The following is a 15,845-nucleotide window of genomic DNA, read 5'->3' on the forward strand; positions in this document are numbered from 1 at the left end:
TTTAAAATCTATCTTTCCTTTTGGCAAATTCACTTGCAGTTAAAACAAGGGCAGCTTAAATTCCTGTTCCTCTGTCTACTCTCTAATAACCGGATTCAAGACTTTTTTCCAATGCTAGTAGTGGGTATTACAAATTGCAATTTGGTTCTAGCTACAGTACATATTGTAAGATAAGACAAATGTCTTCCATCGTGATTTTCATCATCTATTTGTTTGCTTACCTTAGGCACAAATTCAGAAAAACACTCAGAAAAAGTCTGGAGATAAAATTGAAACAGAGTTTATTTTTTCTGTTTTGTATTAAGATATACAGTGAAGCCTCGTTTATCGCGGTAGATAGGTTCCAAACCCGACCGCGATAGCTGAAAATCCGCGAAGTAGGGACACCATATTTACGTATTTATTTAACATGTATATTCAGACTTTTAAAACCCTCCCTTTACGTAGTACTGTTAACAAACCACCCTTTAATGTACAGAAAAAAGTCCGCGAAGTCGTGAATCCGCGATGGTCGAACCGCGAAGTAGCGAGGGCTCACTGTATTTCCAAATTGTTCCTATTATGTTACTGCCTTGCCAGCATTTATTTAATATTGCTTGAAAGTTTATTTATCCTCCTTCCTATAACACCAGTGTAATGTCTTTGAATACATTTCTACTGTGTTTTTTCAGGCCTGAACAGATTCAAAGCTAAGACCTTTTTCTATAACCACTAAAAATACCCCAAAGTAATTTAAAAAAAATCAATTGCATGTTAAATGTTGAAGTTTTATTTTTGCACCTTTCACCCATTCTTTGCCGTTTGCTAAAAAACCCACATGCATTTTCTTTAAGAAGCGAATACTGTAGTAAATGAAAAAATAAATATGACCATGAGACGAATAGAGACCATGAATCTAGAACATGTGGACTGGAGTGCCAGTCCACATGAAAAGGTAGTGGTGATGTCCTTTCTTTGTTCTTCACGTTGCCTTTAATAAATCAACATTTCATGTGTTTAATAATTTTCAGAGTTGTGGTGTCATGCAAGGAGCAAAACATAACCAGTTTGATACTGTTTAACTATAAAACTGGTTGTTAGCTTTTTAGCCTTTAAAACATCCTGTGGGAAATTATTCTTAGTGAATCTTATTACTAAATGTGTTCATAATTGAAATGTATTGGGCAAAGATTTCTGCATAAAGTATGTTTCTTGCTTATTTTGGCTCTCCAGAGAGCACACAAATTGGTATCACTATGTATGTCTCTCAGGTGAATACAGCTTTACCTAGTAATGCTGATAGTTAAGGATGTGGTGGTGTTTTTTCTGATTTTTTTTTTAATTCCATAGCATTATTCCTTATTAGTGGGTTTTGTAACTAGGCAGAATTAATTTGCTCTAGGGTGAAATGTGGCACATTGATTTTTCTACATGGAATAACCCCCTTCACTTGCAAAATATAAATACTGATTTGTTTAGTTTTAGTTTTGTGTGTGTTTGTGTGTGTGTGTGTGTGTGTGTATGTGTTTGTTTCCAGATAGACTACCAAGAGAATAGCCTTTTGACTAGCTGGTTTCTCCCCCCCCCCTCCCCCACTCTCCTCACCCAAAACTGTTTCCTCTGGCTAAAAAACAAAACATAACCAGGATTGGAAATGTGGCATGCAGTAACTACCAATATTAAAATGCTTCAGAAAGCAATGTGAGAACTGGTTACCCAAGACAAGAAGCATATATTTTATATTATATAACTAGAAGATTTGTCCAGGTCCTTCAGGGCAGGGGGTTGTGGATGGAGAGGCTGTAGGCGTCAGGGCAGGTGCTTGGGGATGGGAGGCCTTATGGCATGCTTGCTTGCTCCACCCCTCCCACCTCCCCCTATGGTCATTCTGGAGTATAACTGTCCAACTATCATAGCCCTCCCTTTCCATTTGATGGGAAACAGTCATGTTCCAGGCACATCCTATGTCCTGGCACAACCAAACTCTGACCTTGCTTTAAGTTAGGTTAAGAGGAAGTTGCATACCAAATTTGGTGGTCCTAGCTCTTAACATTTAGGAGGAGTTCTTGAACAGACTGACTCAGACATTTCTAAAAATTATATAGCTAGCTAGATAGATCGATAGATAATATATGATAATGAAAACAGTACAATCAATTATAGTAATACTTAGTACTTATCAAATGCTTTATTAGGATTAGGTCACCATATAAAGAGCAATCTAGATTGTTTAGTAAACTGATGCAAACATGTTTCAGGAAGCCATATGCAAGGTTACATCTCTAGGGACAAAGAATATAGATCCTGCTTATGGGTTAGGGAACTATGTTCTTATATTAAGTGTCAGTGAAAAGGACAATACCATGGTAGATATCAAACTGAGCATGAGCTCCCAATGAAATCCTCTGGCTAAGAGGTTGAACATGACTCTTGGATGTGTAGGTATGGGGGTAGCAATGGGGAAGCGATAGTATCTTTGCAGCATTAATGAGATTATTACTGAAATGCTGCATCTGGTGTCCATGTTTCAAAAAGGGTTGTTGAAAAAATTTGGAAAAGTTCAGATAAGAGCCCATCCGAATAATGTGAGAACTAGAAAACCTGCCTTATAATGAGGGAGCCAAAGAAGATAGATATTTATCTTATTAAAAAGAAGTTTTACAGGCAACTTAATTATAATATGCAAATACAGCATGGAGAAAAGATGCTTCATAGAGAAGGACTTTTTAATTTATCAAAGGCAAAAGATTTGGTCTAGGCATAAGATTTTTGTCTTCATCACTGTAGCATCTGTGAACCAGAAGCATGGTAAGTGTTGTAACTCTACTTGTTTTGTGAGATGCTCTTCATCATCTTTTTCTCTCCAATGAGATGGAGTCCAGTCTTGTATATGACTCCCAATGAGCTCTAAAGTTGGATCTGAGGAAACCAAAATGGCACAGAAAATGCCATGGGCAGCCAACACTGATAACAAATGCTGCCATTTAAAAGTGTTACTATGTCCTAAATTATTACACAGCTTCTTCGCATAACAATTAATAAAACTAGGGGGCTGTGCCCCCTGCTCCCCTACACTCGCCAACCTTCCTCTCTCCAGCCAGAGAGTGAGAGAGCTGCGCTCACCAATTCCCCTCTCTGGTGGTAGGTATCTGGCCAGTGGGGAGGGTGCTGGAGCACCTGGGGGCAGGGTGTCTGGCCAGGGGGGATGGTGCAAGAGGAGCCTGGAGGTGTGGGGTCTCTTTTTAGGGGGAGTATGCCTGAAGGGCCTGGGGTGCGGGGTCTTGTTAGAGGGGATGTGAGAGGCAGCTGGGGGCATGGGGTCTCTGCATAGGGTGCGTGTGAGGGGGTTGGAGGTGCGGGGTCTCGGCGGTGGAGGTGAGTGGGTGGTCTGGGGGGTGGGATCTCGGCAGGATAGTGAATGACCAGAGTGGGATCTCGTCTTGGGGGAGTTGTGGGCTCATACCCTGGGCCCGCCCTGCTGCAGATGCACTTAAAATTCCACCCAGCCACCTAAGGCAGGCACAAATTCGCCATTCCCCCACAGCTTGGGAGGGCAGAGTCAGGATGCAGGAAGCAGCATATCTGCAGCAGGGGCACGCGTAGCACCTAGGAGGCTGCGTGTGTCTCGCCTCTCCAGAGCACCAGGGAAAGAGGGTGTGGGACCAGAGGAGCAAAACTCTAGCTGGGGACGGAGCAATGCTGGTGATGTGATGACATCACTTTGTTGTCCCCAGGAAATGTTGTTATATAGAGAGGGAGATAATTCTGATCAATGTAATTGGTATTAAGGAGAAGACAAATATGGTAGATTTGGCTATTTGGATCTTTTTTTATATACATATTTTTCAGTTAGATAAGAGGAAGCTGGTGCTGTCAGGAAATGGAACTGGAGGTTTTACTCAAAGTAGATCTGGACATTGATAGATTCCCAAAGAAAATTTACAGATAGGGTGCTTAAAAATATTTTTCTTGATGCAACTGAAAACATATCGAAGTAAACATACATTTAATCTCACCTGTCCTTAGTTATTTTCAGTATTGTCTGAGGTGGAAAGAACATCATTGTGTATCTAAAGCTAATTTTACAGCATGTTGTGGTTCATTAGAGCAGTTTGTTTATTTCAGTCAAAGGTAATTGCACTCTTTAACCATAATGGATACCAACTATACTTTTGTGTAAATGGGAAAATAATTTGGTCTTAGGCGAGACTTAATAATTTCTGTATGTATCGGAACTACAGACACTTGTATGAAATTGAAGAGGACCGTAAAAACAAGTAGTTCTTGTTCATAGAAGTCTTGAATGAACTGAAACTGCTTATTGCCTTTTTTTATTAAACTTGAAGGCCATTTTACCTTCCTTGAGCTCAAAAAAAGTGAAACATACTTCTCTAGATTCTGGCAAGTTTTGAAGCTTTCTCTTTCAGTGAAAGAAAGACTTAAGATAGTTGCTGGTGTTTTTTTGTTGTTGTTGTTGTCTTTTTTTTTTTTTTTTTATCAGAGAATGAATCCCCATGGGGTTTCTGTCCAAATTTACCTTCTGGCCTTTCATATCACTACTGCTCAATTTGCAGCTAGCTCTTTGGATGTCACTATGACAGGTCTACGCTATGGGGACAAGTATATCTAAGCTACACAATTTGAGTTAGGTTGGTAGTGTAACTTAAAAATATGTAGCTTAGATCTGTTTACCTCAGGGTCCACACTGCACTGGATCGACTGTAGAAACTCTCCCATTGATTCCCCTTACTTGTTTCATTCTAGTGGAGTACAGGAGTTGGACAGGAAACTGACTGGCAGTCAATTTAGTGGGTCTGAACTAGACCCACTAAATTGACCCCCCAGTGGATCAGTCACCACAGCTTTGATCCACCCCGTAGTGGAGACATACCGGTAGCCTAACATATCCGTACACGGGTCTTCCACATATTGTCACTGTCCCAGTAATTTGTAGTTTCTTTGTAAGTGCAGGGAGCTCAGACTTGAAATGAAATAAATAAAATGGTTGACACTCATATTTCTTAAATTAGCCATGTTTCTCTCTGAAGTCTGCTCTCCCTCATCTAAAAGTTCAGGCTATAGTTTTTAAAAAGTCCTCTAATTTTGGTGGTGTTAATCTTGAGACAGAGCTACCTTTTCAATGGTGCTGAGCACCAGAATCCATCATCAACATCAGATTGTGTCCATCCAAAACCAAAGGCACCCAAAACTAGGAGACATGTTTGAAAATGCTGCCACTAGAGATGCATTTTTGAGCTAGAATAGTCTCTGGAGAAGAAAAATTATTCAAATTTTAAACATAAATAATACGTTTAAGCTCTTCATTTTTATTTGGCATCTTTGTTAAGGATCCTGAAGTCTTTATTCAGGCAGATCTCCGTTTGAAGCTGATGTGAGCTTTATGTGAATGTGTATTGCAGCATAACCTCCCACATGCTGCATATTTTGGCTTTCCTTTGGGTTTCTTGCAAAGCAGTGTTTTCTTTTCTTTGTGGTTTGTGTTTCATTTTCTCTTTAAGTGGCTTGGAATACATCTGTACTGGTGAGGTAGTCAGAAGGGTTTGTGTGTCTTTTTTTTTTTTTTCTTCCCAACTGAAAGTTGAAAGCATAAGCCTAGCAAGCAGAGTGGCGGTGGGAACGAGCAGAAAGGATATTTAACAAGTAAGACCAAATGTCTCTGGCTATTACATATAAGGAGATATTCTGGGAATGTCAGCAACCCATAAGTCATCCTAACTGATGAGAGAAATAATAAGTGTAATGTGGAATGGTGTCTCGTCATTTAACCTTCACGAAGTACTGTTTTATTCTTCTTAGCCTGAACAAGGAGTTCAGCTGTGAGCTCTGGCTTAGAGGTTTGAAAAAAAATTCTTGAACGGATGAGATTTAACAAAGGAGTGAGGACGGTAACATAGATTTTCTTTTGGGAAGCGTGGCAGAGCTTGTCTGAAATAGTCCCTAAGGTAAAGTCTTTTGCGAGAGATATGCACACAGTGGAACAGATTCAGACCTGGTGTAGCTGCCCTGATGTCAGTAAGATTGTAAAATGGATGAATTCCATGTGTTTCTCTTTGTAGGTAAGCATCTGTGTGTCTCACCTTCTGAGTTATGCATGTGGCTGCATCTGTTCTGATGTGGTGATTTTCCCTTTCAACTTATCTTTGCTAGTGAGAGAAAATGGCTTATTCTGTTTGGTGTGGTGTTTATATATTAGCTATGGATGATTATTAACTAACGAGGTTGTGCAGATAAAATATTCCCAGGTCCTCGACTGCTTTACCACTCCGTGTTACCTGATTGTTTAGCTTTTCCCATTTTTTATTTTTTGGTAGGACTTTACCTCCTTTGGGTAAAGTAAATTTAAAAGAATGAAGCTGCTCTATTCATCAACAAGTATCTGATCTGTTCTGTTTCATTGCCAGTTCGTCATTCTTTCATCTGCGGCCTACACTAGATTCTACCCATTCTGTTTTGGAAGTCAGCAAATGATTCTTTCAGTGTGTCAGTATTATTTTTTTATCCTTACTCATATTTTATTAGTGCTAGAAAATCAAGCACTCAGATGATGCATTTAGTATGTATAAGACAAGCATGACCAATCTCTTGGTACATAAAATGCTTTGGTGCGCTTGTCCCCCAAATGTGTGCTTTATATTACCCTTTCCGTCTGCTTTTATGATGGCCTCACGACTTTCCTTCTCTTTCTGTGGTGCGTTACCTTTTCTTGCCTTGTTTTTTGTTTGTTGTAAATTCTTTGGAGTGCAAAGTCTTTGTCTTCCTTCCTGTCACTTGAATGCCATATGTAGCAGTGGTGCTATGTAAATAATAAAAACTACTGGAGGAGGAGAAATAAGCTTTCAGTATTCTTGTTATCACCAGTAACTTCACTTCCTCAAACCTAGATGACGAACTGTCTGCGGATGGTGGTCAGCCCATTAAATTCAATTCAAGCTATGCGAGTTCTAAATTACTGTTGCTTGTTTTCCTAATTACTCAGCTGTGCAATCTTGTCACATAATCTCCATTTGTCTTTTACCTCTCAACATTTCCTAGTCTGTGTCCTGCTTAGTAGAACCCTGAGTGGATAGTTTGTATCCACATCTGCAAAACTGATCCATGGCGGTGGGAACCCACAGAGTTCTAAATACAAAATTAGTATCTGCATCCATGCTGCAAAAATGAGCCATGGATGCACATCCACGGATGCAGATACCTGTGGATTTGCAGGGCTCTTCTGCTCAGTTTGACAATAGATGGCCTTTGAGAGGCGAGAAGAGGCTGTCTGGAGAAGTCTTGTATTCGGTTGCTTCCCTGGACTTTTTTTTTTTTTTTTTTTTTTTTTTTAATTTGCCCCCTGTTCTTATGCCTCAGGACAGCTCCTGTTGTGGTAGCAGTAATGGGAGCTCTACTGTATGGCTGCCTGTGTTTTTAACCAGCCTGTCGTCCAACCCCATTTAAAGCAGGGCGAGATGACGCTGCTTAAAACACAAGTGACCACCTGGGCCCTATCTAGACTAGCACACTCACTGGTGTTGCTATTAGTAGAGCTGTATTGATGGTAGCTTTGGTGGAGCTCTTTAAGAACTAGAGACCAAGTCTTTGTTCAGAAGGAAAACAAGTGGGAAATGCGTTTAGCTGAAAACTGTGAGATTGTTTTGCCCGGAGGAAGCAAAATGGTTTCCTTTTTTATATGATAGTAGGTGAAGCCTAGGTGCTCCAGCCCCATTACTTGCTAACATTGTAGAAACATGTGACAGACAGTCCCTGCCCCATGGAGCTTACATTTAAAGCATAAGACAATGAACAGGAATGGAGGAAACACAAGGTAACAATGAAATGATGATTCTGCTCCTTGTCAAAGTTATGGGCAGCAACTTGGCTTTCTGATGTTCTCTCCCTCCATGAGGCTTATTTTATAGGTGCTCTGTTCCTGAGCTGTGCCAAGCATATTCTGTTCCTATTAAAATAAATGGTAGTTCAAGGTAATCTTCACTTTGCAGTATAGGGCCCTTAGTCCACAGCACAATAGGGAACCAGAATGTTGTCTAGAGCGGAATAAGTTCTCTTTAAGCTCTCAGCCTTAGAGGACTCAAGTTTAAAGATGACCATGAACATTTTCTGTTAATGAAGATTCTTATGTTGCGGTTGGGAAGGGAAAATGCAAGGAGATCTGAATTGTCTAAATGAACTTCAAAAGAAGAGAGTTTTTTTTCTCCCGTATCCAATATTTAGGCAGCTGACCTATAGATATTTTAAGAAAGATTTACTGTATGTTATGGCAGGCAATATATTGTTTGATCTTTATGTCTTGCATACTTTATGCCAAAAACCTGCAGCTATATTTCTTTGATTTGGAGGTTCTTTTTGTAAGTGTAACTCAGCCACATGTTACTTTTTTTCCTTCCAGAAATCACTGAAGCTTCTCAAACTTGGGTAATTAGGGGAAAAAAACCTGTATATGTCATTATGTAAGTTTAGTAGTTTTCATTCAAAGAATATCCTTAAGGTTCAGATCCCCTTATTGCTGATTTGCTGCAAGAAAAGCTTTGCTGGAAAGAATATGATGCTCACTGGCCTTTTTGAGCTCTTCAGCAGAGATAGCGGGCAGTCTACAATGAAAGTTACCCAGCCAGATGGTTTATACCAAGAAGATGGCACTTGTGTAGGGAAACTTAAGAAATTTTTTTGTGCTTGTTAGGGATCTGCATTCTATAATTTACATCAAAGGTCAGAGGAACAGCTTTCTGCATTGATTGCATTGGAGAGTGTTTCCAGTGACGCTGAAAATAACCTGACCTTTGTTAAGATGACAAAATGGCAGGGCATGCAAAAGGTTAAAATGATTCTCCCTGTCTGATTTTTGTTTAGCCTTGTGCTGTATCTATATTTATATAGACTTGTTCTCTCACATGGACTAATGTGTACCAGATGTAAGCCACAAGGATCTAGAGAATCCCTGGAACTGTATCTTCATTTTGTTGGAATATAGGCTACCATACCTCTATGATTTATAGTCACTCTGATTCAGCAAAGTACTACAGCATATGCTGAGCTTTAAGCATACGGATAGATTGCTTGGTGGAACTACTGGTGATCTTAAGGTTCAGCACATGCTTAAGCGTCTTGTAAGTACAGAGCATGTGCATATAAACTCCCTTTCAGCACAGTTGCTTGCCATCTTGGTGAAGACAATTATTTTTTTAAAGGCGATCTTAGTGTGTCTGAAGGGATCCAGATTGACATCCTGGAGACTCAAATCTTCCCATCATAAAAGATGTGTCTATACTGGAGCTGGGGGTGTAATTGCCAGGCCAGGTAGTTGTACACACACACTAGCTCTGATTTGAACTTGTGAACTAAAAAGAGTGTGGCACAGCACAGGGTCACCACCTGAGGGGACAATCCACCTGAGAGGCCTTAGTTATGTATTTAGGTGGCTAGCTGTGCAACTGTGGTTACTGCACTATGTTTAGCACACATGCTCTCTCAAAGCTAGCATGGGGCATCTAACCAAGCTGTAAATTATAGCTCCTGTTGTAGTGTAGTGTAGATGAACTCTAATGGGTAAGCCAAGGCATGGGAAGCAACAGCTCAAACTTTCGCACACTGTTGATACAGATTTGGCTTGGAATGGAACTGGAGCAGACAAGGCAGAGGGGGGCACTGCCCAGCCGGGCTGAAGGCTCCGGGCAGCCTGAACAGGGCAGCTCCGCTCCAGCTGCAGTTCTGCACTGAGCTGCAAGGGGACCGGGTTGGGTAAAATATTGTACAGATCTCCGGCCCAGCAGTTGGCGAGCCTCGTTCAGTGTAGTGTTGAAAGCAATCCATCTTCCAGGGATAGGGCTGCCTAAAGCCTCGTGGCAATTGACAGACTATTTATCTTAGATTTTAATAGCAAATAATGATCGAAAATATGTTCCTAATATAAACTCTTCTGGGTTTTTGTTGGGATTTTATAAAAACTTTTGAGTCTACGTTTTTGTTTTTCTATAGCAGCAATTTATTCATTAGGATTATTTGGTTTATAGGCAGATTGACTTTCTGGATTGGTATCAAAATTTACTTCAGTTTCCTTTGATCTGACAATAAGATGTCCGCATGGCGGAGGGGGCTGCTCTGGGGTTAGCTGGGCCACTTGGGACAGCAGGACTCCTCTGGGGGCCGGGGCATTGTGTGTGTACAGATGCAATGTAAAATAACACATGACCGCTCAGAATTAATCACCATAACAAATATGCAAATAAATGAATTGCCATAATGAATACGCAAATGTTTCAGTGCCAATCTGCCAGAAGTTTTTGAACAAGTTTGCTGGTCCATTGTATGAAAAAGTTTGAGAACTACTGGTCTGATGCCCTTAACCTTAGGTATAAGGCAAAGGAGTCACATGCTGGTTCCTGGTTGTAATAACCAAATATAGTGAGCTCTGAGAGAGCAATCATTTTGGTTCAAATTTTATATTGTATGCAAGGATTTTTACACAAGCAGTAAATACTGTGAATTATGTCTAGATATTAGGGCTGTCAATTGCAATTAACCCAAAACAAATTACCTCAATTAAAAATTATGATTAATCAGTTTTAATTGCACTGTTAATAGTAGAATATTAATTTAAATTTAGTATAAATATTTTGGATGTTTTTCTATCTTTTCAAATATATTGACTTCATTTACAACTCTGAATACAAAATGTACATTGCTCACTTTGTTATTTTTTATTACAAGTATTTGCATTATAAACATGGTAAACAGAGTATAGTAACTTTCAGTTCACTTCACACAAGTTCTGTAGGGCAATCTCTTCACCATGAAAGTGTAACTTGCCAATGTAGAATTATGTTTTTTCGTTACCTAAGTAGACTTGGAAAATACAACAACATAGAACTTGAAAGCCTACAAGTCCACTCAGTCCTACTTCTTGTTCAGCCAATCACTAAAACAAACAAGTTAGTTTACCTTTACAGATGATGATGCTGTCAGCTTCTTATTTACAATGTCACTTGAACCGTATAACTGGCACTCAGATGGCACAGTTGTAGCTGGCATTGCAAGGTATTTGTGCCAGATATGCTAATTATTCTTATGCTCTTTTGTGCTTTGACTTTGTACTACTTTTTTTTACAATGCAGATATTTGCAATAATAATAATAATGTAAAGTGATCACTCTATGCTTTGTATTCTGCATTGTAATTGAAATCAATATATTTGAAAATGTAGAAAAACATCCAAAATATGTATAATAAATGTAAATGGTATTTTATTATTGTTTAATAATGATTAAAACTGTGATTAATTGTGATTATTTTTTTAAAACATTTGAGAGCCCTACTAGAAATATAAAGTCTCCTTTACATCTGCAGAATGTTTTTTTGCCGTGTGTGTGTGTGGGGGGGGGGAGGGTGTTACTTTCGTATAAGATATGATTTGAACTCTAGCATGCCAGGTGCTTCCAAGGTGCTGCTGCTAGTGCATTTGACTTTGGCCCCTTTTGATTCCTGCTAAAGGGTTATCAGCAATTGTCTCAGAGAGCAAGCTCTGATGCAGTTCATTTAAATTAGTACAAAGGAAGTGAGGTTACCATCTTTAAAAGCCTCTTAGGTTGATTTTTCTAAAGTGGAATGTTCTCATGAACTAAAGGATAACAGGAAACAAGGATGAATTGTTGCAGCTGGGAAAGTGGGAGTGGTTCAGCAAAGAATAAAGTTTGAGGACCAAAACTTAAATATACTGCTTTCTTCTTTAAATTACCCATTTAGATTCCAAAACTCCCAGCTCATCATCTTAAGTGTATCCTGCTTGTTAGCATTTCCAAGCTTTACTCAAAGGATCCATCTGAGAAAAGTCTATTTTTTTTTAAAATCACTCTTTATTCTTTGGCTTCTAAACACTTTTATCATTAGATGACCTGTGATATAACTGTGTTGTCTTCCCTGGATTTCTCCCAGGGGAAGGTTTGGGTCACACCAATGTTCCCTCTAATTTTTTCCATCCACGTGCAAAGTAAATTTTGTGTGCCCTGAGGTATGTGTGCAGATGTGCACCACTAGTAGAAACATATGCTGCTTGCTGTGGGCAGTCTGCAGATCAGCTAGATGGCATTTGAATCTCTCTTGGAGAGCCACCCATACCCACAACTTTACAGGGAACATTGGTTCTCACACTGCTGACTTTTGTTAAAAAGATAACAACTAAAAGCACTCTCCTTACTTGCAAGGAACTGTCTTTTTGTATTTTTATTTACTAATTCATTTTATTTGTTTGAGGATTTTTTTTTATTTTACCCCACTTGTCCTCTCTTGTTTTTTCTACATACGTAGTCCTAACATTACACATGGGCTGTTTTTCCCTTGCTTCTATTAAAGCAATGTGCAGAACACTAAATCCTGATTTATCTAAACTTCCAGAAACCTGGATTATCAGAAATTGTGTTCTTTCCCCCTAGATGCACCATTGATATAGAATGGTACTCTGTTAACCAAAAGAGATATTTCCTTTCTCATCCACTGTGGGACTGTCTTTAATTCGTGAGGGATTATAGAAGAAAAGAGTAGCTCTGAGCCATAGGGAGCTATAAAGCAGAGACTCGGGCTACTGGTGTGATTGAAGATTTATCCTCAGTTTACCTCCTTTCTGGCAAATTTCTGGCAAATTTCAGCTGTTTCTCATGTGTGAACTGTTCATATGCTCCTGCTGCTGGAAATTAGAGGCAACAAAAGTTCTTGAGTACAGGCAGCTGGTGCACATGAACATGACTGTGAACAGGCCTCCAAAGATGTGGACCAGTGTGCAAAGCAAAGGCTTGATTTCCTTGTAGCTCTGTCAGACCTTGGGGGATAGGCATCTGCTGATACTGCCAGTGGTCAGGAAAGAGCCCTGTTGTTTAAGAAGTTTCCTGAATTTTTACAGGACTCTGAGTGATGCTGTGAGAATTGGGCATACAAATGCATCCTCATTGTAAGCTCAATTGTAAATAAGTATATGAAAGTTCACAAGATGCAATAACTTATAAAACAAATGTTGGAGGAAATTGATTGTTTTCAATAATTGTTCTAAAAAGGTATGAAAGTGAGACAAAACTGAATCTGTGTAAACAAAGAAGACTACAGCTAATACTTAGTGGAACCAAAAATTAATGAACCAAAATTGATGTAAAATATTAGACATTATTGCTGGACAAAATAATGGCGGGGGAGAGGGCAGGGAGAGAATGGAAAATAAATCAGAATGAGGCTCTTGGAGCAACTTTGCCATCATGACGGTCCCCCTGTGTCTCCTTTGACCCCAGCCTTTGTCTCCTGATCCCGAGAGATGCCCTGCCCAGAATGGGCCAGAGAGAAGGATGCTGATAGCAGTGCTAGCCCTACCAACTCCATCTGAATCCCCAAAACCACCTGAAATAAAATGGGATCAAACTTGAGCAACAACTCTAGCCTGTTTCCACTAACTTATTTTATTACCATCTTGAATACCATCTAAGGGACTGTCAAACAAGGTGGAGGATGGTTCCTTCTAAAAGCTCTCTCCAGATAAAGGAAAAAGAACGAGGGGTGTTGTTGAAATGAAAGTCTGACTGACTACTTTTCATAGAATTTGCTTCAACTTTTCCTCCCCTTCTTTGTATCTTTAATAAACACTTACCAGGGACCTTCAGTAGTTGGTTTGCCATAGTAGTAAACCAGCTGAGGTCTGTGTATACCAAGCCCCAGACCTTTTTTAATGTTGGACAGTGACTGGGTTATGTTAATGCTTTTGGCTCAGGTTTTCCATCTACATTAATACAACAGTGAAATGAATATCCATTTGCAGACTGATTTGCATAGTTGAGGCTTTTGAAGTATTTGTGTCTGTGTAACAGAATTATCATTTCTTTTCTTGTTAGGGTTTAGCAGCGAGTACCTTTGGGAAGCAGGAAGATGATGAGTGACGCGAGTGACATGTTGGCTGCCGCTTTGGAACAGATGGACGGCATTATAGCAGGTCAAAACACTGTGCTGTTTGTTTAACCGGTTCCCAACCCTCCTTTTTGTCTCTGTAGGGCTGAGTTCCAGTAGGAGGAGGATACAAATAGAACTGTGTTTGATGGTTTCCTACTAACTAGTTGTGAAACTTAAAGGGAGCAGACAAATTTGAAAGAGGATAGCACAAATCCTTGCATACACATAATGCCAGTTTGATTGTGGCTTTTCTCCTACCTCCCCATGTCTATGGGAAATGTGGTTCAAGTTGAAGGACTAGAATAGCCAATGGATATTTCAGATCAGGATTAGTGTGTTTGAAGAGTAGTGGGGTGTCAGAAAGGGAATACTTGTCTAGTACTGTACCTCCCTCAGCTCTTGGGAGACATTATTTAAATGGTCCTGAATGGGACAGTTAAGATCAAGAACTCAATTTTGATCCCTTCAAAGTAGAGGCTCTTTGAATTTGGGCTTTGGTTTGGGTCTATCTCTAATTTTAATGTTTTCATAAGTATGAGCAGTTCTCCCATAAATTTTACTGGGCTGGGGAAAAGAGATGAAAAAGTATATTACTTCCTGAACTCTTAAAGTTGCAGTGAGCAGAGAAAAAAAAATGATATAGAACAGCGAAACAAGGCAGAGACACATTTTTGGTTTGATTCCATTCCAGCAGAGCTATCCAAACAGCTGTTCAAATTGACTAAGTATTCTGCGTAGGCAGTGTCAGAGATAGGAAGGCTTCCACAATCCCACATACAATAATTTCTCTTAAAAGTATCAAAAAGTTTCAAAAAATGCATGCTTTTCTACAACTGGATTTTCTCTACAATGCTGTCTCCTTAAAGACCTTTCCTACACATGTACAGCGGATACAGCAGGTCATAACGATGTATAATTTATATAATGTGTCTCTAAAAAATGTCTGTAAGTAGATATTAGCATGCAGATCTGGTCAAACATCAGTATTATGAAGGGCCTAAGTAGACTTGGACAACATAGGGATTAATATAAAAATAAAGGGCGGCTGTCAGTAAGTTTACAACACCAAAGACTTATTATATATATATATCTTTACAAACTTTTAAATAATATTGCAAAGGAGTTGTTAAATTTGTCCGATCACCTCCTATACTTCCGAGAGGGATTTCTGTAATTTTTTTGAAGGGTAATTAACAGCTGGAATACTTACATTTTTCAGACTGCCAGATAAATGAAGGCTTGGAAGGAAGTTCATATTCTGTATATATCTGCAATATCCAAACAGTGAATAGCATAAAAACTGGTATTTTGTCATTAATGTCCCATTGTATCTTGGCATTCCAGTATGAAGTTTACAGATATGATCGTCAAAAAACAGCGTACTGAAGTATTGAGACAGAATTAGCTAAGCTAACTTAAATCAGGTTTAACTGTGACTTTCTTTGCTTTTTTATTTAACCTTTAATTTTAGAGTGAATATCCTTTGTGTTATTGAATGTTAACTTGTGCTTATTAATGCTCGTGTGAACACATTCATATCCAATTTGTTTGGGCATAGGATTTTAATTTTAGAGGAAGTGATTCAATATTTACTTTCTCTCCCCCCCCCCCCTTTTTTTAAAGGCTTCTAAGGCATTGCATCAGGGTATTCTATCTTTCCTGAGTGACACATATTGATTGCCATTCCCTGCGGAACCTATCAATGTCACTCTTGGGTCATGTAATCAGCTAAGGCTGAGCTTATTTTTTCCACTGTATTCCCAACCTCTGGTAGCCTTGGGCAGCTGGTGCATCAAGCTTTGCCTTGAGCTCCCATGTGCTTCATATTGGCATGTTAGTCTGCTGCAAGACAGTCTTAACAGCCCTTGATTGACCATGTTAGATTTAGAATTGTAGAAAAGATGCAAGTTACAGGTAGCATCGGGATAGCA

General features: G+C 39.3%; 1 protein-coding gene across 23 annotated transcripts in view; it reads left to right on the forward strand.

Annotated features, from left to right (window-relative positions):
- Positions 1 to 15,845, forward strand: part of PPFIBP1 (PPFIB scaffold protein 1) — a 162,015-nt gene that overhangs the window by 74,824 nt on the left and 71,346 nt on the right. For 22 of the 23 annotated variants that reach the window (XM_075899106.1, XM_075899057.1, XM_075899153.1 and 19 more), the window contains one exon: positions 13,860 to 13,957. In XM_075899106.1, coding sequence (XP_075755221.1) covers positions 13,894 to 13,957 — 64 coding nt within the window. In that variant the 5' untranslated portion in view covers positions 13,860 to 13,893. Of the gene's footprint in view, positions 1 to 5,621; positions 5,641 to 13,859; positions 13,958 to 15,845 lie in introns of those variants that run through there. The other variant, XM_075899145.1, reaches the window with a different exon arrangement.

This window comes from Pelodiscus sinensis, chromosome 1 (genome assembly GCF_049634645.1).
Source record: "Pelodiscus sinensis isolate JC-2024 chromosome 1, ASM4963464v1, whole genome shotgun sequence".
NCBI lineage: Eukaryota > Metazoa > Chordata > Testudines > Trionychidae > Pelodiscus > Pelodiscus sinensis.